This window comes from Gadus chalcogrammus, chromosome 21 (assembly GCF_026213295.1).
Source record: "Gadus chalcogrammus isolate NIFS_2021 chromosome 21, NIFS_Gcha_1.0, whole genome shotgun sequence".
NCBI classification, from domain to species: domain Eukaryota; kingdom Metazoa; phylum Chordata; class Actinopteri; order Gadiformes; family Gadidae; genus Gadus; species Gadus chalcogrammus.
Genome location: NC_079432.1, coordinates 12,165,985 through 12,188,216, shown reverse-complemented (window position 1 = coordinate 12,188,216; position 22,232 = coordinate 12,165,985). Strand labels below are relative to the sequence as shown.

The 22,232-nt window shown below is 44.6% G+C and overlaps 1 protein-coding gene across 1 annotated transcript in view; it reads right to left on the bottom strand.

Moving 5' to 3' along the window:
- The window catches only part of LOC130374048 (nesprin-2), a 63,942-nt gene that overhangs the window by 26,522 nt on the left and 15,188 nt on the right, over nt 1–22,232 (bottom strand). Inside the window, exons 13-45 of the mRNA XM_056580608.1 lie at nt 22,039–22,182; nt 21,239–21,370; nt 20,266–20,448; nt 19,163–19,300; nt 18,708–18,893; nt 18,155–18,277; nt 17,623–17,805; nt 16,836–16,937; nt 16,247–16,360; nt 15,783–15,968; nt 15,109–15,324; nt 14,808–14,935; nt 14,457–14,589; nt 14,120–14,212; nt 13,651–13,752; nt 13,265–13,432; nt 12,739–12,912; nt 12,480–12,629; nt 11,411–11,622; nt 10,552–10,687; nt 9,416–9,598; nt 8,041–8,190; nt 7,247–7,426; nt 6,751–6,906; nt 6,110–6,304; nt 5,627–5,800; nt 5,238–5,371; nt 4,595–4,790; nt 3,506–3,679; nt 3,172–3,285; nt 2,851–3,005; nt 2,321–2,468; nt 1,525–1,619 (exon numbers count right to left, since the gene is read on the bottom strand). Of these exons, the coding sequence (XP_056436583.1) occupies nt 1,525–1,619; nt 2,321–2,468; nt 2,851–3,005; nt 3,172–3,285; nt 3,506–3,679; nt 4,595–4,790; nt 5,238–5,371; nt 5,627–5,800; nt 6,110–6,304; nt 6,751–6,906; nt 7,247–7,426; nt 8,041–8,190; nt 9,416–9,598; nt 10,552–10,687; nt 11,411–11,622; nt 12,480–12,629; nt 12,739–12,912; nt 13,265–13,432; nt 13,651–13,752; nt 14,120–14,212; nt 14,457–14,589; nt 14,808–14,935; nt 15,109–15,324; nt 15,783–15,968; nt 16,247–16,360; nt 16,836–16,937; nt 17,623–17,805; nt 18,155–18,277; nt 18,708–18,893; nt 19,163–19,300; nt 20,266–20,448; nt 21,239–21,370; nt 22,039–22,182 (5,057 nt within the window). The remainder of the gene's footprint in view (nt 1–1,524; nt 1,620–2,320; nt 2,469–2,850; nt 3,006–3,171; nt 3,286–3,505; nt 3,680–4,594; nt 4,791–5,237; nt 5,372–5,626; nt 5,801–6,109; nt 6,305–6,750; nt 6,907–7,246; nt 7,427–8,040; nt 8,191–9,415; nt 9,599–10,551; nt 10,688–11,410; nt 11,623–12,479; nt 12,630–12,738; nt 12,913–13,264; nt 13,433–13,650; nt 13,753–14,119; nt 14,213–14,456; nt 14,590–14,807; nt 14,936–15,108; nt 15,325–15,782; nt 15,969–16,246; nt 16,361–16,835; nt 16,938–17,622; nt 17,806–18,154; nt 18,278–18,707; nt 18,894–19,162; nt 19,301–20,265; nt 20,449–21,238; nt 21,371–22,038; nt 22,183–22,232) is intronic.

The window sequence follows — 22,232 nt, the reverse complement described above, 5'->3', positions numbered from 1 at the left end:
TGTGTGTGTGTGTGTGTGTGTGTGTGTGTGTGTGTGTTTGTGTGTGTGTGTGTGTGTGTGTGTGTGTGTGTGTGTATACGGGTCAACCCGTGTGTGTGGTCACAGACAGAATCCCCAGTGTCCACAGTCAACCTGTATGCACACCTGAGCAAGATGCCCAACTCCGACCAGCTCATTAATGTATGTATCTAAAATTCATTCACTGTAGTTCCCTTTGGATAATGTGTCTAAAGGCTTCTGCCAAAATGAATGTATAATAAAGAAGTAGTCCCCTATGAGTAATTACGTTAATAAGGAGCTTTTCCAAAACACCCATTATAATAAAATGACCAGTGTACTCTGTGATAATCATATTTGCTTGATTGTAAAGATGCATCAAAATGTAAGCCTCTGGTATGAATCTTTTTCAATTTATTCACACCCTTTTACTGGCTTTTATCTTTAATCAAATAAACATTTGGGTAATCCTCTTTGGACCCTAATTAACATTCTCTTGTCCAAACAACCCTTATCTGTGATATGAATAAACTAGGAATACCTCATATGTAGCATTCACTCTATTCCCGACAGAAATTTGCAAATCTCAACTCTAAAAATCATGCTTAATGCAGAAGCTTGACCAATCCACGCATCCTTCAAATCAAAAAAACGAAAATTGAAAAACACCTGTTCTGTTTGTCAAATATATTGGCTCTGTTTAATCTCTGATTTTGCGTTTTAAATTCGCCTCAATCATAGTCGAGGAAGGGTTGATGTTTATTCACCCGTGTGGCTAAGTGATTAATTGTTGCATACTTTCCAAAAATGTATTCCTCCCTGATAAAACGTTATCGTAAACGTTAAAAAGATGGCAGATGAATGGTTTCACTGCAGTCTGCCTTTATCTTTATAAATTGATTCTGCTGATACCATTTCTGAAAATGTATCCCTCTCCTGTCCTTATGCTGTTCTCCATAGCTAACACATTTCTGGATTACTATAAAGTTTACTACATACAAGCCTAGAGTGAATTTACTGCAAAGTAAATGGGACTTATTAATTTGATTTCTGTACATTATCTCTTAAGCATCTAAGAAAATTAACTCTGTACCTGTGCCTTAAGTTAACTGTGCCCTGTGTGCACACGATATCAAAAATCAGTCTTGGCTGAACAAATACTACAGAGTACACTAAAGTTCAATACACTGCCTAATTTCGTTGCTCTGTAACATGTGCAATGACAATAAAGTACTATCTAATACTACGGACAAACTATTTGATTTATTTGATACTATTTGATCTGTTTTTACACCTTTGTGCATTATGCCAAGATTTGGACCAGGATCATCCATAGAACTTGCATGTAACCCACTTTATCACAATGTTGAATTATGTTAATCTAAAATAAATTAGGTTTTTCCTTTCCTTAAACATAAACTCACAAATATGAGTACCGGTAGTGTGGTCGCTGTCTGTGTAGTCGCTTGGAAACCAGAAAAAAATATGCATTGTGATTTTGTGGACTCAATCGTTAGCCTTGTTTACCTTTCTTCTTCTGTGGTGTTTGTCTGGAGGCCGACAGAGTCCCTGAAAAGGGCCCCCAGGAGCCACTGGCCAGTTACCAGTTCAACGCCAAGCCTCTGCAGACGGTTAGTGTAGAACACACACATACACACACAGACACACACACATACACATAAAGATATACACAGAGGAGAGATTGGCAGATTAGTTGTTTTGGTACGACTCCAGACAGTAGGGATTCCAAAGTCTAGTGCTGGGGCTTTGGCTGAAATCCACTCTGGTGTTTATCAATCTTAGCATGTGCTCAAATCTCAATCTCTGGATCATTTTCCAGGTGTCTACTTTGGCTCGGAGTCTCTACTGCTGCTCTCAGCTAAATAAAGAAGAAGAATTTGTGTTAGCAGCACCTGTTTTAGTTGTTAAAGGGTTACCAACTATTTTTTGATCTGTTTGGACCTGTTCAGAAGATTTAATCACCTGACACTGTGTATTTTTACTGGAGGCAACACACCGAAAGTTTTCACAATTTCACAATTCACAGAAAATCGTTATAAATATACATTTATCATGGTACATTTATTCCTAGGTTTTCTTCATATGACATACAAAGAACCATCCATGGTGTGTAGCAAGCCTTACTAGCGTGATAAGAGTAGGAGAGTCTGGGAGTTGTAGTTTACCTGGTGTGTAGCCAGCCATACTCAGTTAAATAAGAGTAGGAGAGTCTGGGAGTTGTAGTTTACCTGGTGTATAGCCACTCCAGCCTTGCTCAACAATTGTTTAATAAAGGTAGGAGAGTCTGGGAGTTGTAGCTTACCTGATGTGTAGCCAGCCTCTTCAGAAGGCTGGAGGATCTTCCAGTGTCTCTGGTCCCCAAGGCTTCCTTGACTGCTCCCTGGATGATCGCTAACCTATCAGACTTCTGCTGAAAGCTCTGTGAACTACAGGATGCTAGGGTCATCTCCCTGGCAAACAGACAGACAACACAAACGACAAACACATTGGGAGAAAATCAAAAGAGTAAAAAACGCCAGCCTGTTAATTTATTCATCACACCTGGACGTTTCTTACAACTCCCATTGTGTTCTTTAGGAGAAATACTGTCTCGAAAGGCTTCAAAAGCCCACATTAAAATGAGAAATAAATTTCAATTTCAGGAGTGGAAAAAAGTGCTGGGTGGACAGAAAAATACATATATATCGAATATATATTTGCTATAAGTCATTAATTGAAGACCAAAAAAAGATAAAAAGACAGCAAATGTAGGGGCATTTGTATAAATGACTGGGCTGACTTTCCCTTGTCAGGAGCCAAGAGTAGAAAGCGGCCCATGTAACCCGTGCTCACTGGTATACGTCAGCCGCGTGAGTCAGGCCCTCGGCCCATTGTCTCCAGAGCACTCCCAGTCGCTCCCCTTCGCCACGGCCCGTCTGACCACGGCCACTCAGCTCACTCAGCTCCATGAGGGGCAGGCACAGGCCGCTGAGATCCTGCACGGTCTTCTACGGTGCAGAGCAGAAGGGAAAACTACAGAGTTTTTTTGTGTGTGTGTGAACGAGGGGTGCAAGAAAATAAGCCCTTATTCTGCAGAGAAGAACGTATGCCTCATGGCATCGGGAGCGTGGAAAGCGGGTTGGTATTGGTGTTGCGTTGCCAAGTCAAGCTAACCTGAGCAGACTCCAGGTGACGTGCTCCTGGGGTCGGCCCGTTCGCCAGTTCCTGTGTCTGCAGCTCGACCGCTTCCAAACCCCGACAAAATCTCTGGTGGAGCTCCAAATCCTCCTTCCAAACGGAGAAGGAATGTGGGTTTACATTTGATAGATAAATATCGAAACACGGCCACAACTTTGTGATTGCAAAAGCATTTGTACAACATTTGTACTAATGTAATGTAATGTAAAGGTAATGTCGATTTGTGTAACATTAATTTGTGTAACTTCAGCAGCACCCATTGAAGCCAACTAGCAATGAGACCAGTCTGTTAGACATGTGGGTGTCCTACCTGCCTGCGGGCCTCCTCTCTGGATACTGCTTGGACCATGAGCAGGATGTCACCTGACAACACTGCAACCTCAGCCTGTATCTGATTGGCTGCCAGGGGTTCTAGTAGTGCGATCAAAGGCCGAGCGGCCGCCGCCACATCCCCTCCGCTGCGCTGCGAGTCCTCAATGAAGTCCTGCAATTGACAGCACAAAGGGGGCGGGGAAAAGCAGAGGAACATGAAGGAATCAGGCACACACACTCTTGCAATTTTTTCATTCTAATGGAATAGGCCGAGGCCGGTTGTCCCACTGTGCTGCCAGGGAGGGTCTGTCTGAGAGGTTAATCACTGCTGAGCTGACACTGGGAGACTGGGGATGGGTAACAGCTCTGCATACATCAGAAGTACCCAGAACACTGCCAATATGGATTCATTTCTAAATAAAATCCAAGGCCTACAGGCAAGGGAGTGTCAATTCTTGCTGCATACAATCAAAATATATACTAAAAAATATGTTAGATCACAGCTTTAACCTTCTGCTTTTGATTTATCACATTCCTTTCTGTTCATAATACACATGAACTTCTGATGCATACATAGCCCATCGTAAATACTTCAATCATTTGGTTCTCCTATTCTTGCACAGTGACTACTTTGGCTTCTTTTGCACCATGCGCCTCTCTTTACAAGCATTTATGTGTCTCGGAATAAACATTTCTTGTTTCTGTGTAGCAGCCTTTAGAAGCATTTATGTGTCTCGGAAAAAACATCTTGTTTCTGTGTAGCAGATTCAAGTATGCCAGCGGGAAAAGGTTAATTGTTTTTTTGCGCATTGAGCCGAATAGTCACAAAACACTGAACATCTAGATACTTTTAGCATCTGGTTGCAAGTGCATGCTTCCCATTCTTCACGGCAGGTGTAGGGGGGTAGGTATATACTGTATATATATATATATATATATATATATATCTATAGGTGTGTGTGTGTTTGTGTGTGTGCTTGCGAAGTAAAACAAGGGGACCAAAAAGTTATAATCTCCTTGCTGGTTATATAAAGCCAGGAGCAAAACAAGGACAGCATCGAACAACCAAAAAGAAAGACAAGAGCACCTCGGTGGAGCCCCCACTGGTGTGTGCAACCTGATGTGGGGCGGGAGGGGCCATCCGTGGCTCCTCCCACTGGAGCCGCGCCTGCTGCAGAGCCAGAGTGCAGCTGTCGCGCTGCTGCACGTAGCCCTGCCACAGGGCCAGCGTCTGGTCAGTCCCCCGGACGGCCGCCACCACCTCCAGCCTCGCCTCCTCCCACCTGCAGCCACCGGGACGGAGAGAAGGATCAGCATGGAAGGTAGGGGAGGGAGAGAGAGAGAGGGGGCGGGAGAGAGAGAGAGAGAGAGAGAGAGAGAGAGAGAGAGAGAGAGAGAGAGAGAGAGAGAGAGAGAGAGAGAGAGAGAGAGAGAGAGAGAGAGAGAGAGACAGAGACAGAGACAGAGACAGAGACAGAGACGGTCAGACCCACAGACAGACCAACAAACAGACCGGCAGAGAGGGAATAATTGCCAGAAGGCATTTTCAGCAATATTATTTAATGAGATTCTCTGGATTCAGCTCTCTAAAAAGTAGTTAAAAAGTTGCAGCTATGACTATGTTGGATTTTAAAGAACCTGTAACTTCTCCTTCTTAACACCATTGTGGAGTTCAATTAACATTTTATTTCCCTACAAATATTCTGCTACACATTATCCCCGCTGCTGACCTTCTTTGCTCTCCTTCAATCCGCTCTTTGAGTAACCTGGCTGTGACGTCATTGACTTTTCCTTCCAGAGCCTGATATGATTGGTCCACTGCTGCACACAGCTTGACCCCTTTCCCAGCACCCTCCTGCATTTGCTGTGGAGGGAGGGATTTGCATTACTTTTTAGCAGATTCAAACATTGATCAAAGTTAGGGTGAGTTAGTATGAGTTGTAAAGACAAAGAGAGCAGAGAGCAGGAGAAGTTTTTGGTTTCACCCAATTTCTGAATATTTATGTTTATTTAGGATTTAAAAGTACATCAACTCTATTGAATCCTCTCAAAATGAGTATCGCCAACATGATGCATTCTGATGAACAAGCCCAACTGGTATACCGTATATTTGGTTCACCTTAAGCTCCTCCAACTGCTTCTGGACTTGCTTGGGTGAGAATGCAGGTGTGTGCAGCAGCTGCTGCAGGACACAGCGCAGCCTGGTGGTGTAGAGGGAGACTTCGCTCAAATCTGTCTCCAATTGACTCCACTCAACCAGGATGCGTTCTAGAGCTGGTCGAAGAGCCTCCGCCTGCACATTGATAACACACGATACAAACATCTCACAACACTATAGTAAACACCACGCCATTGACAATCACATTTAAAAGTTTTAAAGGTGTGTTTGGAACTCATTTATCTGCACTGTATAAATAAAGGCTAGTATTAGACTGTGTACTCTGAGCATAATGGAACATCCCAAAGAAGAGAAGGGAAAAAGAGGAAGGACATGTAGCACAACTTCCCAGTTCTTAAATGACTTTAGAAAGTATCACAAATCTCAATCCGTGTTCTTTAAAGTGCATCAGTAAAGCCCATTGGTTCAATTATTCATTACTACCTTCTGGGTCAGCGCCATGCAGGCTTGAGTGGCGCCCTCTACCCGCGAAGCAAACGCACTGTCCCTGGGATTCTCCTGCCGCTGCTGTGTCTCTTGCTCCTGCTGGGGGTCCTCCGGCTCACAAGCACGCAGCTCCTGCAGCTCCTGCAGCTCCTGCACTGTTGCCCTCACCTCCTTTTCTCTCCCCTCAATGGCCTTGGGGGAGAGGGGGGTTCAGCAATTCAAAGTGTAAACCAAATAGAGCAGTGGAATTCAACTGGTCTGGCCTTGGGACCCACATTGTCCCATGGTCATTAAGTCGCAACCCACTTTCACACATTTCAAACCAGGCAAATTTGTTTCTCAAACTGGCCTAGCAAACACACAGACAAAATGTCATCATGATCATGCCTTTTCAAACATAAATAAATAAACCAATATTTCCATCCCTGCAATCAAAGAACATTACTTTAGCAACAAAAAACAAAGTAAAAGTAAAAATATATGTATTATTTTAGCATTATACATTTTTTGGACGGCACACTTTCTTTGGACCACTTTTGGGTCGCGAACCACCAGTTGAGAAACACTGAAATAGAGATCCAAAAGAAAGGGAAAGAGACAAGCCTCTTTAACATGCGGGCGGCTGGGAGGGCGTGTACCTGGCACTCGAGCAGGGCCTTGCGAGCCTCGGTTTGACTGGCGGGGCGATCCCACCGCTCCAACTCGGCAGCTTGACGTGCGAGCCAGTCACCAATACGCCCCAATCGCATTTCTCTGTGGGCGCACATGTGATGCATATCTCCCACCAAGCGGATCTATCGGGGAACAGAGGCAATATACTACACTAAGAACATGGGACTGGTTGGACTCCAGACAAGGCTTGTGTTATGGGAAACGTTCTGTCACTCGAGGACTGAACCCTCAAATCAATCCCGAGATTGTTGCTCGGTCAAGTGGGCTGCCGTAGTTTTTATGTTTTGTTGGACGATGTACGTTATTATGGCAGGGCACACGGGCTGGGATCCAGTTTCAGCCAATCCGAAAGATTGACTGCATTAACCAGTATTTAACCATAGGAACTGCTGACCTTAAGGTCTGATCATAGAGGGTGGGTGGATTCAGTAGAAAAAGCTGTTTTTACTGTGAGAAACGAACCTGACTCATTAGCTCCCCCTGTAGGCACGCCCAGCTCGAGCTGAGTTCGCCGATCGTCTCGGTGAAGAGAGTGCGTTCCCAACTGAACACGCAGATGTCTGCCGGATCTGCTTTTGGCGGCCCAGACTGCCACAGGAAGTCCAGCAGCACCTGACCACAGCTCACGCCCACATTCAGCTCCTGAGGAATGATGAGGAGAAAAACACATACAACTAGTCTGAAAACAAACAAAACAAGCATTTGAAACAATGTAAGTGAAAGACAACAATTGTCCCACACAATATCTGAAAAGTGATGTTTGAAGCCTTGTTGACGATGGGCAATAAAATGTTACTGTTTAAATTCCAAGTATGGAAATTCAGGTGCCACAGCAGAACATACAGAATAGTAGTTGTGAGAGAGAAGGCAGAAAAAAGCTGAAGAGAGAACTCCAACATTTTGAAATGCATTCACACAGATGTAGTGTAGCTAGCAATTGACAGGCAAGATTGATCCCCGAAACCAATCAGGGAAGAGATGCCCTGATTGGTAAGAAATGAGGCAGGACCAGTTCAAAATCTAAATCGGCTCATACAGAGTCAGGCACCGACAACCGGAACATATTCTCACATCACGTTTAACCATCCCTCAGCTGACGGATGGCAATGGCATTTCTCACAATTAACACTCAAACTGTAGCTCCTCAATTGTACCTAATCTCATCTTTAAAAATACATGCACACAAACCGAAGGGGATCATGTTGTGATTAGAGGAGGCTGATATAGAGGGTGTGTGGTGGAGGCGGCAGGGCTACCTGGAGGTGCTGTAGGGTGTCGGCCAGCTGGGAGGCATCTGTGGCCTGGAAGGCTTTCACCCTTTCCTCCCCAAGCCTGTTCTCCACCTTCTCCACCCAGCCCCGCAGGTCAGAGAGCAGCTCAGACGGGGGCCAGACAACCACGACCAGCTAGGGAAAGAACGAACGAAAGAAAGAACGAAAGAAAGAACGAGAGAAAGAAAGAAAGAAAGAAAGAAAGAAAGAAAGAAAGAAAGAAAGAAAGAAAGAAAGAAAGAAAGAATTTATTGTGGTTTTTTCGCAGTCGAGGCTGCCAGCAATGGCAGACAGATTCCCACACAGTTCCTCCGATCACCGGTGATGGATGGAGGGGGAATTAAAAATGCCCTTCTCTTCGTCTTTCTCTTTGAGATTCTGCCAGCACCGAAAGGGCTTTTGAGTTACACTCCCTTTTAATGAGGGGGAGATGTCTTTTTTCTATCAAATGTCCAATTATCTTTGAAAACAAACAGCGGACAGGGGAGAGCGGTTGTAATTCAGAGCCTGACAAGCTGTGGCCTTATCAAGTTTCCAAACTAATAAAGCTGATGAGTAATCTGATCTGAACTCTACAGTGATGGAGCCAGGATCATTTTGAGGCCCATTTCCCGCCGATCCCTGGTCTAATCTCGAGGTCTGATTCAGTGTCTCATCTCATGGCTCTGATTCATGGTCTCATCTCAAGGTCGTCAGATTCATGGTCTTAACTCATGGTCTGATTCATGGTCTCATCTCAAGGTTGTCTGATTCATGGTCTGATTCATGGTCTCATCTCAAGGTCGTCTGATTCATGGTCTTAACCCATGGTCTGATTCATGGTCTCATCTCAAGGTCGTCTGATTCATGGTCTTAACTCATGGTCTCATCTCAAGGTCGTCTGATTCATGGTCTTAACTCATGGTCTGATTCATGGTCTCATCTCAAGGTATGATTCATGGTCTCATCTCAAGGTCTGATTCATGGTCTCATCTCATGGTCCGATACATGGTTCATTCTATGGTCTCATCTCACGGTCTGATTCATGGTCTCATTTCATGGTCTGATTCATGGTCTCATCTCATGTTCTCATTCATAGTATCATATCGTGGTCTGATTCATGGTCTAATTTCATGGTCTAATTTCAAGGTCTGATTCATGTTCTCATCTCATGGTCCGATTCAGGGTCTGATTTATGTTCTCATCTCATGTTCTCATCTCATGGTCTCATCTCATGGTCTGATTCATGGTCTCATCTCATGGTCTAACTGGGAATAAATCATTGTTTTGTATTCCTTTTTTTATGAATACTGAAAATGTCATCAGCAAACTCAACCAAAAAGAGAGTTTAATGTTCAATTAATGATTTGATGGGCACTACCTGCTGCAGCCGTTCCTGGGCCTTGGCCAGGTCAGATGTATGCTGGCTCCAGGTGATTTCCAGCGCACCGAGCAGACCACGCAGCCAGGGACTGTCTGCCTCCCTCAAGCCCAGGAGGAGAGCTCCTTCCCTGGCTATAGATGCCTTCTGAGCCGCCCTGGCCTCCACCTCCATGGAGAAATCCTATTGGATAGGACAGCAATGACATTTTCAACTGTTCATCAATCAATTTATTAGATTACATATTGTTTCGGTCATTCCATACCATATCCACCAATATGAAAAAATATGTGTATGTATTAGGGTGGTCAATAGGTTGAGTTCATGATCACATCGAGTCTTTTCATCATTATTGATGCATTAAAAATATCAAACAAACTAAATGGAGGCCTGCTCACATTAGCCAGACTAAGCCAGCATGGCCAAACAGCTAGTTGGACAACTTTATCGGCCAAGATAGATTTTGAGCAACCAAAAATTCACACACACTTGCACACAAACACACACACACACACACACACACACACACACACACACACACACACACACACACACACACAAACCCAATACAGATTTTCAGATGTGTTGAATGTGAAAGCGATTGATGATAAAAAAACTATGCATTCAACATCTGCTTCAACTTTAGCAGCAGATGCGAGTAGCTCGCACTAAAAGACAGATTGTGATTTCAAAGGTTAGCCTGAATCTCAATGTCTTCATTGGACAGAGATTCGTTAGATCTCTGTCCGATGAACACAGATTTAAAAATGAAGACATTTCTCTATCCTCTATCCCTGGACCCCAAATCTACTGAACCTCTGTTTTGCAGTTCCCTAGATGCTCCTGCCTTGTGTTAAAAACATCTTCAAGCTATCTTTGTTACATACGTAGAATGGGTTAACTGGGTAATTTTTTGGTACTTTGTTCTATGAACATCCTTATTGTACCGACAGCGGTACATTGTTTAACTTTCTTATGACAAATGGACTTATTGTAAGTCGCTTGGGATAAAAGTGTCAGCTAAATGGCCTAAGTGTAAAATGTGTATGTATAAAAAACAACATCCTCATCCCAACACCAGTTGTTCCCTTGGGTGTGTTCAAGTTAAGGCGTTGTTTCTTTTCAGTTGTTTTTACCAGGAGCTGGGTGAGGTGGCTGTGAACGTTGCTCTCCTTCCCCCCTGCAGCGCTGTCCGCCAGCCCACACCACGTCTCCAGTGGCCCTCGGACCCCCGCCAGCCACTCCCCCAGAGAATGGCTCTCGCTCTGCAGTCTATCGAAGGGGGGGGAGAGGGGGAGAGACTCAGACATTAAGCACTCAGCCAGCAGAGTGGACCAAGGGGGGGAAACTATGGAACCTCTTGCCCACTAGTCTAAAACTAGAGACTAACAGCAACACTTTTAACAGAGAACTTAAACAACGGTTCAAATCAAATCAACAGTGCGTCTGGGAGCGCAGGCACATGTTATTCCCATTGTTACGACCCATGGCAACTTTGGGATACTTTTTAACTTAGAACCTGTGGGCGCCTCATATGGTCCTTGCGGGCGACCTGGTAACCGCGGGCACTGTGTCGGTGACGGTTAGCTATTGCCACGTTTTAACAAAACATATTTGGGTTCACTGCCCCTTTAAGAGTGTTAATGGAATGGTGGAAGTGTTCTGGTTGACTTGAATTTAATTACAGTGTGTTTGCTTTCTGAATTCATCTTCTCTTGCCAAAGTAAAATGAATATTTCTGGGATGTGCCATATTTGTGAAGCTAGGACATTTACTGCAATGAATGAAAACTCTGGGGGAGTAATGTACAACTCAGGTTGGAACATTAAAATAAAACAATCTATCCAAAGTCAATTTCTTTTGCTATAATTAGCTGCAAATTTTATGCGCAATAAACAACCTTGGTCTGAATTATTTGAAATGAGGTAACATGTTCACCGGCTACTGTTCCAGTGTCTACGGGCTATGGTCTGCTTCCCCTCTGATCTGTCTCACCTGCCCCAGCTCCGCTGAATCTCCTGGCAACGCCTGATCTCCTGCTCTGTCCGCCTGTGGATGCTCCGCCACTGCAGCTCCAGAGCTCCCCCTGTTGGGCCGACTGAGGTACTGCCTTCTGCGTCGGTTGGCGGCGGAAGCACCAATAGCTGTCTCTGGTCTAGCAGACAGCCCAAGGCCGCCCTGCTCTGCTCCAGCTGGACTAGCACGTCCTAGGAGGAAACAGTAAGAGGCTCTTAAAGTGGGTGTCTAACGGATTACCTTACACATAAAACACAGACATACAGGCAGCTAGGTGCGACAGAATGGCGATGTTCTTATGAAAACCTCCTTCTATATGAGGAGAGACCTCTCAATTGAAACCTGGCCTGTCGTAGTATCGTAGGGTCAGAGGGAAATAAATGAAGCTAGGTAGTTAATAGGTCGTATGTACATGTTTTTTGGTCGTTTTAAGTTCAGTCCCTATATTAACAAAAGTTCTACAGTAAGAACACTGGCGAAGAAGAAGGTAAGATAAGAGAAGCATTACTCATGTCACTCAGCCCATCCATACAAATGTTTCCTTTTTTCACAGAAAAGGCAGAGAAACAAGGACTGAAATAGGCATTATCCTCATGATCATCATCATCATCATCATCATCATCATCATCATCATCATCATCATCATCATCGAGTAGAGGAACACAGCGTTCTCTCATCGGGTCGGCGGATGCCATTTTGCTGAGAACGAGGTCTTTTAGGACCTGGTGTCTGAAAGAAAAATGTTCTATTACAGAGAGACAATTGGGGTATCTGTAGGACATCTGTGCTGAGACCAGCGCTCCCCCACCGTCTCTCTGTGCTCTTCATCACCGGTAATGACCTTGAGTTTAGACTCACACACAAAAAATACCTAAGATGAGCAAGTGTGAATGCAGCCCACGTGACGTATGGCGTCCAATCTCACACTGGCCAGTGCAGTGGCGTCTAACAGCAGTGTGATTGAGGTTTTTTTTCTTCTCCAAAAGCGACGGTGAAACTGAACAAGTCAACAACGTCTCACGGTGAGCGACGCCGGGACGGTGTGTACCTGGCAGGCTTCGAGTCGTGTCCGCACATGCTCCACAGAGTACAGCTCCGAGTCGTCCTCCCCCTCCGGCGGTCCCGCGCTCGCCACGCCGTCCAACTCCTCCAGCAGCGCGCCCATCCGGCCACGCCCCCCCTCCCACTCGCTGCTGGCCTGTTGAAACAAACCGGTGACTCAGCGGCGGAGATGGTGCACTGCGTTACCATGGTTTGAAGGTATGTTTGTATGTAGCCTTGAACACAACCACGACACTGTGTCGAACCTGAAGTGTGCTTTGCGATGTGACTTCCTGATCCAGCGCGTGTTGCAGCACCGCTCTGGCCCTGAGCTCCAGCTGGGCCCAGACAGCCTCCTCCTCAGTACCCTCCAGGGCCTGTGGCTCTCGCTGGAACACATGCTGCGCCACGGCCAACTGGGTCCCCAGAACCCGCAAGAACTTTGGTATCAAAGGACAGGAAACACGTTGAGTCAAAAGAGTGTGTTTCATGGTTTAAAGGACAAAGTCCCTTTCTATAAGTAGGCGAGGGCTCCCTTTCCGGAAAAAAAACAAACCAATGCATTTCTATTACCCTTTTTGAATGTTGTATATTCTAAGAAACAGTAAAAGTGATGAAAGCCTGTCCCCCTGGCAAGACTTTAGATGATTGAGGACCACGGGATGGTCCTGTACACATTGTAACTGTGGAGCTTTCGTCTGGAGGAGACAATCCATTATATATCGACCTGTACACATTTTAACTGTGGAGCTTTGGTCTGAAGGAGACATCCTTTGGGTTATGTGTGCATACTTTGCTTCTGGAGGGGAGATGCAGACTTTGTCCGTGGCCAGTCTGCCATGCTCTCGTGCGTCCGTCTCCCAGGTCTAATAAGCATGTTAATCTGTGCAGGAACGAGCTGGAAATCCGCCGTAGCTCAGACTGTTCCTCAGGGGCCATTTCGGAGGTCCCCTCGAGCCACTGGAGAATGAAGAAGTAAAGAAAATGGATACACAATGCTAAAGAAAGAAAATGTGACTAGACATTTAGGAATGTTTGAAATGCACCCTTACATGTGGCACGAATGCATGCACGCACGCACGCTGGCACACACACACACACACACACACACACACACACACACACACACACACACACACACACACACACACACACACACACACACAAACGCTGGTTACCTCCAAACTAGGCACAGACTTCAGAGTGGGGTGTGGTTCACTCCGTCCAATATCAAAGTCCTCCACCAACCAAAGCAAGCTGTCTGTGTGCCTCATACCAATCTGAGACATATGGAAACATAAAAATGAATCCCAACCCTTAATCCCGAAGCACACGGGCGTGTCGGGACAAACCCGGTATCATAGTTTTTTTTTTTACGTCCAAAATAATTCTCTACCCCAAAAGCAAGCGGACAAAATACAAAATTGAAACATTTGTGCTCCATGTACTTTGCTAAACAATTATTTATCAGTAACACATCATCAAATATAAGATAAATCACAATGTAAATATCCATATCCTGAATCCCATGTTGACATCAAAACCTGTTGACCTAAATTTCTGACTCTGCTAAAGATAAATAAGACAGCTTAAACAAGCAATTTGTAAAGTCATGTGAAATATCAAATTCAGGTGAATCCAAGGTACCTCTCTTTCCATTGTACAGATAAATTCCTGAAGCATAATTGTAGCCTCCTGGGATTCCTGTGGCACACCTGTCTCCTCTCGCCTCTCCTCAACCTACACAAGCAGATCACAGGGAATACATCATCCTCACAGAGCAAACAGGACACACAACTAAGGTTCTCCATCAAGGCTCTACTTTAGACCTCCATTCAAATGTTAACAACTGTAATCAAAATTGTCCTTTCATTTCTTGTGACATTGTGGAGCACGCGGAGACACTGACATTTCCATTGAGTTTCAGCAATTTTTTTGCATGACTTGAGAAAATAGTTTTAGTGGGTGTTTGTTGGGCATTCACCTGTTCCACATCCTCTCTGTTTCTGCTGCGGATCACAGCTGTGAGGTTGTGAGAGATCTCGGCAGAGACAGTGTTTCGCTTTTGCTCGTCTTCTTCTTCTCGTTGTGCTTCTTCTTCGTCATCATTGGACATCCTTTAGAAACAAGGAAGTAGGGACGGAATGAAGGAGGCAGAGAAGTGAAAGAGTTACACCAAAGCAGGGTAATTTATGCAAACATTGAGTTTCGTTTTTAGAAACAGGGTAAATGTGAAACTTGCAAAATGACACATAACATTATATGCATTGAAAACTGAATAAGACACTGGACAATCCATTGCAGATAAAAATAAGATGATTTCTGAGTCATTCACCCTGGTTTATGGTCCTGCATTGCATCATGGGTTTGTGTCTTTGCGATATCTTCTACATCCACCACACTGCCCAGAGTGGCCCTGGCCTTAATGTCTGCTCTGGGATCAATAACCTCATCCTGGGTCACCTGGGTGGAGATAAGACAAAGAGGTTGGGGAATGGTGTGCTTAGGTTTGATGCTTTATGAAAGAAGATAGTATGGTAGGTGTGTTGATATTCCCCTCTTTGTGAGCCCCCTCTGTTGAAAGTGTCCGCAACCGAAAAAATACAGGGCTCTTGAGAGCTATCTCAAGCTCTTACCAAGTCTTGGTGAGAGGTCAACGATCCAGTGAGACGTTCGGGCCTGTTCCGTGATGCGTTCGCGGATGGTCCTCTGGCTGTGAAGGCATTTGGAGTTCTTGCGGCAAGAAACCCTGGTGCATCAACTGCCAAAGACGGCTGTGGATCTACGCGTTGACACGTCTCATCGATGTACTGCGAGTGTCTGTGCTCATCTGACACCATGGCGGGGTTCGACTGGTTGAGAAAAAAGGGAGGGTACGCACACTGTTTAATTGCTCCAGAAGTGGATTTATTAACAGGCGACGCTTCGATCGCTAGGGTTCTTCATCAGGCATTGAAAACAATGGGTGAGATGACTTCTATCACATGACCCGAATGGGGACACCTGTCTAATCAACAGGGCGTACCCAAAAAAGTGTCAAATGGCAAAACATGCACCTGAAGGTACTGGCTCACATGCATTGCATAAAACCATAAGAGTAAATGACACATCAAGAAAAGATAAATAAATAATAAAATATAAAGAGAAATAATAGAAAATAATTAATAATAAAGAACAAATAATAATCTTAATAATAATAAAAATAATAATAAAACATTAATAATATTAATGATAATATTAATAATAACAATATAAAATTGTTCCGGTTGTCAGGAGTAATGCGGGCCGCTTGTGCTTCAGCCTTAGTTACCATAGCAGCAAGACTGGTCTCTGTGTTGGACACAAGCCTGGGTTCAATAGCCAGCGGTAATCCAGTTTCTTCCCCTGACGCTGCTCTATCAGCACCAACCATCGCAGGCCAGGACCCGTCCCGCATGGTGGTGGTTAAGATCGGCTCTGCTTCAGGCCAAGGCTGCCAGGCCACACTCCAAGGAGCCTTCAAAACAATGGAACAACGCAAGACACGCTCAGTAACACCTGAAACATCACAACATCCACAACACCAAACCTAGCAACTACTGATCGCTAATGGCCAAACACACACACATGCACACACACGCACACATATTATGGGCTCACGCACACACGTCATGCGCACACAAATACACATGTAATGCGCACACACACAAACAGACACACACACCTGTCTCTCACACACACACACACACACACACACACACACAAAGAAACAATCCAAGGTGAAGCCTTAAGTACCGGCTCGTCTTGGAGTGGTTGAGTTCCAGGAATATCCTTAGCGTCTCCAAGGCATCGGGCAGTGTCTGCATCTGTCTCCATATCCTGTAGTTGAATAAAGCTCTCTTCGGGGTCCTAATAAAGGGCATTATTGTGTTATTATGTGCCTTTTATATATGTGTGTGTGTGTGTGTGTGTGTGTGTGTGTGTGTGTGTGTGTGTGTGTGTGTGTGTGTGTGTGTGTGTGTGTGTGTGTGTGTGTGTGTGTGTGTGTGTGTGTGTGTGTGCGTGCGTGCGTGCGTGTGCGTGTTCGTGTGTGTGTGTGTGTGTGTGTGTGAGATTGAGTGAGTGTGTGCGTGTGATCTCTATAAGGGTGAAACAGCTGTTTTTTTTAAGTGTGCTTTGTACAGACTTCTGTTAAGTACTAAATAGTCCATAAACATTTGACCATTCATACCATGATAAAGCAATGAATAGCATCAACAGCCATGCATTTCATTCAATACTTGCGAATAAGAGAGAAGTAAAACCATGCATTCTTCCTAGTTCAAAACCTTTAAAATATATGTAACATGTCAGCAGGTCCTGGTGTGAAGGTGTGGATCTTCACCTCTGGGAGACTGCATGTGAGGGTTTCAGAGGAGGACGAGTGGTACCGCTGCTCCACGCCCTCACCCTCCTCTTCCTCAGAGCTGAGTACCTCAACAGGGTCCTGATTCCAATAGAGAGGGCAATAGAGTTGGTTAGGAGATGGGTGTTAGCGTTGTCTGCTGATAAGAACCAGTTCAGTCAAGTTACTTCATACCGTCCTGTTAAGGAGTTGTTTTTCTGAATAAATATAACTCAAACCTGTCAGGAGCTGTAGTTATGTGCATTTACGTGGTAAATTAACCCTTAAAACATTTGCTGGGCCAGCTGAGATAATGATGTTATGATGCATTTCTGGTTGTTAGGCACATAAGGCAAACATTTCACCAGGCAGACATCAATCCCAGATAAGAGTTGGCAAAGGATCAAGGTCACCACGTCTTTATCTTATATAAACACAATTATTAAAGAAATATATTCAAATAGTACAATTATTATGTTATCAAGAATGTATTAAGTTCTCTGTTTTTACCATCCAGTTTAAACAATTATGGTGAGAGAGAATGGACGTTTATGTCTCCATCCTCCACAATATATGGATCGAGAGTGAGTTTTGACAACAAAGTTAAACGGGTAAAAAAGTTCACAATGTTTGAAAAAAAGTTGTGTTAGTTAAGTCATTCTATGATAAGAAAACTATAAAAAATTGGCAAGTGGCTAATGATATAGCCTCAGTAGCAACTGCAAGTGGTCTATAGAGGATGTGCAATACGTTTTTGTTTTATTACACAAAACACTCCATGGTGTACCTCCTGCAGTGTGCCCTGCCGCTGGGTCCACTCCTGCAGCTCCTGGAGGGACTGCAGCAGCAGCTGTGCCCTGGGGAAGACGGTGAGCGTGTCCAGCGCCCCTGCTGGGAGCTGCAGCGCGCCCTTGCACTGCTCAATCTCCTCCAGGGTCCCCTGCATGGACTGTAGGTTGTCCAGGATCACCTTGAGATGAGAGATGAGAGATGGGACATATAAGTATACATATAAAGCTTTGATAGTTCTGAAGATTTGAAGGCTTTCTCAGTGCTTCTCTTTTTAGTGGAAGTTCAACCACTGAGATGTATCGTATGAGGGATACACTAATATTGATAGGGTGTGAGTAATATTGACAACAATTTATTTAGGGATTTAGAAAGCTGTGCATAACACCTTACGGTGTTATGCACAGCTTTCTAAATCCCTAAATAAATTGGGATTCCACATGGATGAAAACATGATCATATGTCATTCCTCCTAATGAAAACCGATCACGTAGCAGGGTGAAATGGGGGAACCAAACAGAGTGCCTCACCTGTCGGCTTTCGAGGCACTCTGCCTCTGAGATGTTCCTGCTGCTCATGGTGGTTAAAATGGATCTGATCTTCGTCACATTCTTTTCCATAGTCTTCACCTCTAATTCCAAGGCATCAATTTCCTGGAAAATAAATAAGTGTTTTTGTTATTTTTCCTAAATAGAAACAAATTCTGAAAAAATTCTGCAACAGTTCTTTTCAATGTGAATTGAATTTTTGTAGTTAACAATAATGTGTATTCATGCTCACATACGATGCTTAAAGCAAAGCACAGAATAAACACAAACAAGTTTGAGGGTCCTGGTCATACTTCTCAATAAGGGTACATTAATGAACCAGTAATGAACATGAGTTAATGCAGTAATAAGCATTCTTATACAGCATTGGCAAAGGGTTAGGTGTATTAGGGTAGGGTCCTACCCTATCAAATGTATTTATCTAACATGAAGACCATCACATTAGTAAACATGAAGTTAATTCCAGCTAGACCATTAGTTAACAGTTAACTGACGTGTAGTTTTTCTTTGGACTGCGTTAACGAAGGGCTCTTACTGTGGCAATGTGCAGGAGCTGCTCCATGGGCTCGTAGACATTGTGCTGCATGCCCTCCACCTGGCGCTCTGTCCAGGCCAGCCTCTGCTCCAGCGCTCTGGTGTCCCAGACCGCAGACATCACCTGGAACAGCAGCCCCAAGCTCCCAAGGGTGGCTCTGGTCCTCTCCGAGTCTTCAAGGACCAGCTAGGATAGTGTCACACAAACAATAGTATTCATGTACGCGCTGCAAGCATTTATCATGGGCGGTTTTCATTTTTTTTATTTTAATTCAGAAGCATCACAATGTTTTTCCACCAACTCCATTGCAATCTCAGATCATTGTAATATTAATAATAATAATACATTTAATTTAGAGGCGCCTTTCAAGACACCCAAGGTCACCTGAGTCATAGACCATTCTGGTCTATTCTTTCAAGCCCTCCTGACCCGAACCCTTGTGACTGGAGACAGACCTGGAGGGACTTGGCATGGCTGTGGAGGCTCCTGGCTGTAGAGTAAGTACAGGGAGCACTGATCCACGACTGAGCGTCCCCGAGCCAACAGGTGGCGCTGTGCAGGATGTCCTCAAACTCCTGAAGGAAGGCCGGAATCTGGAGCAATCATAAAAAAATATTTATTACAATAATTTTTCAATTGATTGTAATTCATCTTCCTGTCATGTAAGCATTTTTATCTGCTTCCTTTTTGGATGACAAAATGAAATAATTTCTCATTGGGCCTGAAGTGAAGAAACTCATTTATTTTCCCAATTGAACTTTAACCAATTTTCAAAAAATGGGACCCAAAAAAAAACAAAAAAAAAAAAAAAACCTTTAAACGTTCCTTTGCATGCAATTCATGATCACAAAGGGAGACCACGAGAGAGACGTAATTAGGGCTTTTTCCGATTTGCACATCATGTATCTCATGGAAAAAAAGTGCATAATGAAGGTTAACTTAAATTAACCCAAAAATATGTGCTTTTTCTCTTGCTTGCTCTCTAACAAATCACACTTTTCATTGATAGTCTGGGCGATCTTGGCATTTCACTATCTTTCACTTCAAATTAGTTTCCATCAATCCGGTTGCTGGAGTCGAGGAATCTGTAATTGCGTAATTGGCTTACAGCAAACACAACTTTTCCCAGTGGGAAGATTAGCTAAAACATCTCGCCCTGGGAACCAATGTTCTTGGAAAAAGTGGCGATAAAGTTTTCAAATCCAAACCGTGTAGAAAACAAACCTCCATTTACACAAAGAAGTATTTTTGTGACAAATATCTCCATAAAAAAAACAGGAAACATGGCATAACTCGCATTTATGTAACATTGTAGGAGTGCGTGATCCGTGATCAGAGAGGGAGAGACTGGGCTGGCCCGTTGGCTCATCGGCTCAGCGTGTACCATATGCTCAGACCTGACCGCAGCGACCCGGGTTTGAATCCTGCCCGGGGTCATTGGCTGCATGTCCTCCCCTCTATCTCCCAGACCCTCCTATCTATCCCACTCTATTAAAAAGCATAAAAATGCAACAACAAAAAAAGAGGCGGAGACTCATGTGAGGGGGCGTGTCCTGACCCGGGCCAGGAAGGCGGTGCGCTGCTCGGCCAGCTGGGCCGTGTCCTGGTAGAGCTGCAGGGGCCCGCTGAGCCGGTCCATGAGGAGGTGGCCCTGCTGGGGGCGCTCCTCTGCCAGGTCCTGGGCCTCGCTCTCCAGGACCCCCAGCCGGCTGTGCCACGCGTCCAGCTCGTCCCACACGTGCTGCAGGGGGTGGGGGGGGGTCAGACACACAGAGCACAAAGAAACACTTCCTTATGCTGATGTGGGCTTAAGGTGCGTTCACACCCAACCTGAGCAGAATATTCTACTTGTTTGAAAAGTTTGTGGTGGGTACGAGCAGCCTTGTGATTCCAGCCATTTCGTGATGCCGGCTTGACTGGCAAAAAAAATCGTCTTTGTATTGAATTTGTATGTATTCGCGACGTGCATTGGTGTGAACGCAGCATTAGGGATAGGAGGAGCCCTTTCAGTGGGATTTCCTTAGCAAAAGGTCAAAATTGTACGCATCATATTGTCTTATGGACTCTTTGTGACTTTATGTATACAAAATATGAAGACACACTGGCACGCGAGGCAATGACACGCATTTAGCATGGGACCAAGGGTCAGAATTGAACCTGCGGGCACTCAAAGGTGTACTGCCTGTGTGGTTATTCCATTGTATATATATTTAAACGGGCGATTAATATATGTTTGTTTTCATAACCTAAGTATAGGACATAGCATTTCAATAGGTAATGTTGGTTTCCTGAAACAAACAAAGGAGAGATATGGCACAGAGGTTCAGCTAATTTATTTGCTGTTGAATAGTAGGGTCTACTAGAATAGACTACTGAAAGCCCCGCGATAGCATGTACTCACTTAGCGTATAAGGTTCAAACTAAGCCGTCTTTCAGTGCTTTGCAATAACATACTGTGACACATACTGTGGAAGTGTCAATAGTAGCACCCCCTTTGTTAAAGAGGGAAGCGCAAACACCCAAACACACACCTTGAGCTTGTCTTGAGCTTCGGGGAAGGAAGGACTTCTGGTGTCCAGCAGCGTCTTCAGCGCCTCTAGGGCGACGCTGACCTCCAGCGCACTGCTGCTCAGCTTATGGAACGGGTCGCTCCTCTCCAAGAGCTACGCCAGGGTTACCACACACACACACACACACACACACACACACACACACACACACACACACACACACACACACACACACACACACACACACACACACACACACACACACACACACTTAGACACACACACACACACACACACACACACACACACACACACACACACACACACACACACACACACACACACACACACACACACACACACACACACACATTAAGACACACTCACACATTCTTGTATAGGAAATAACAGAAGTAAAATATTACTATATCCAATAAATATAGACATGCAGCACAACATATATAGAAATAACCCAAGCGAGTCAATACTGGAAAAACTCACACAATCCTGTTCATTGAGTTTTGTTCCCATTCCAAATAAAGAGTTCATACATGCAAAATGACTTTCTGCTTTCTGCACCATGACAAGAGCAGAGCATGGCTTATACAGGCTCCAGATAATCTCTCTAATGAAGGTCAACGATTCATTTTGTTGTTATTAATCATTAACATTAAATAATTGTTGTTTTGTTGTTGAAAATGTTTTAGGGCAATCAAGGTTGGAGAGAGCCCAAATGTAAGACACACATTACAATTGGTGGGAGTGGAGGGGAGGTTGGCATCTCTTTGAGTGCGGTGCAGTCGAATGGCGGGCCACCCTACCTTCTCCTCCGCTGTCCGAACGGCGTGCTGGGCTTCACCGAGCCGTCGGCCAATGTCTGCAGGCACCTCTGGGTACCTGCTGCCCAGCTCCTCACCGACCCTGCAGAGTTTAGCCCTCTGCAAAGCTAAGACCTTCCTGGCGTCCTGCCAAATGGAAAACATGGGTAGGATAGAGTTGGAGCTGTACAGACAAA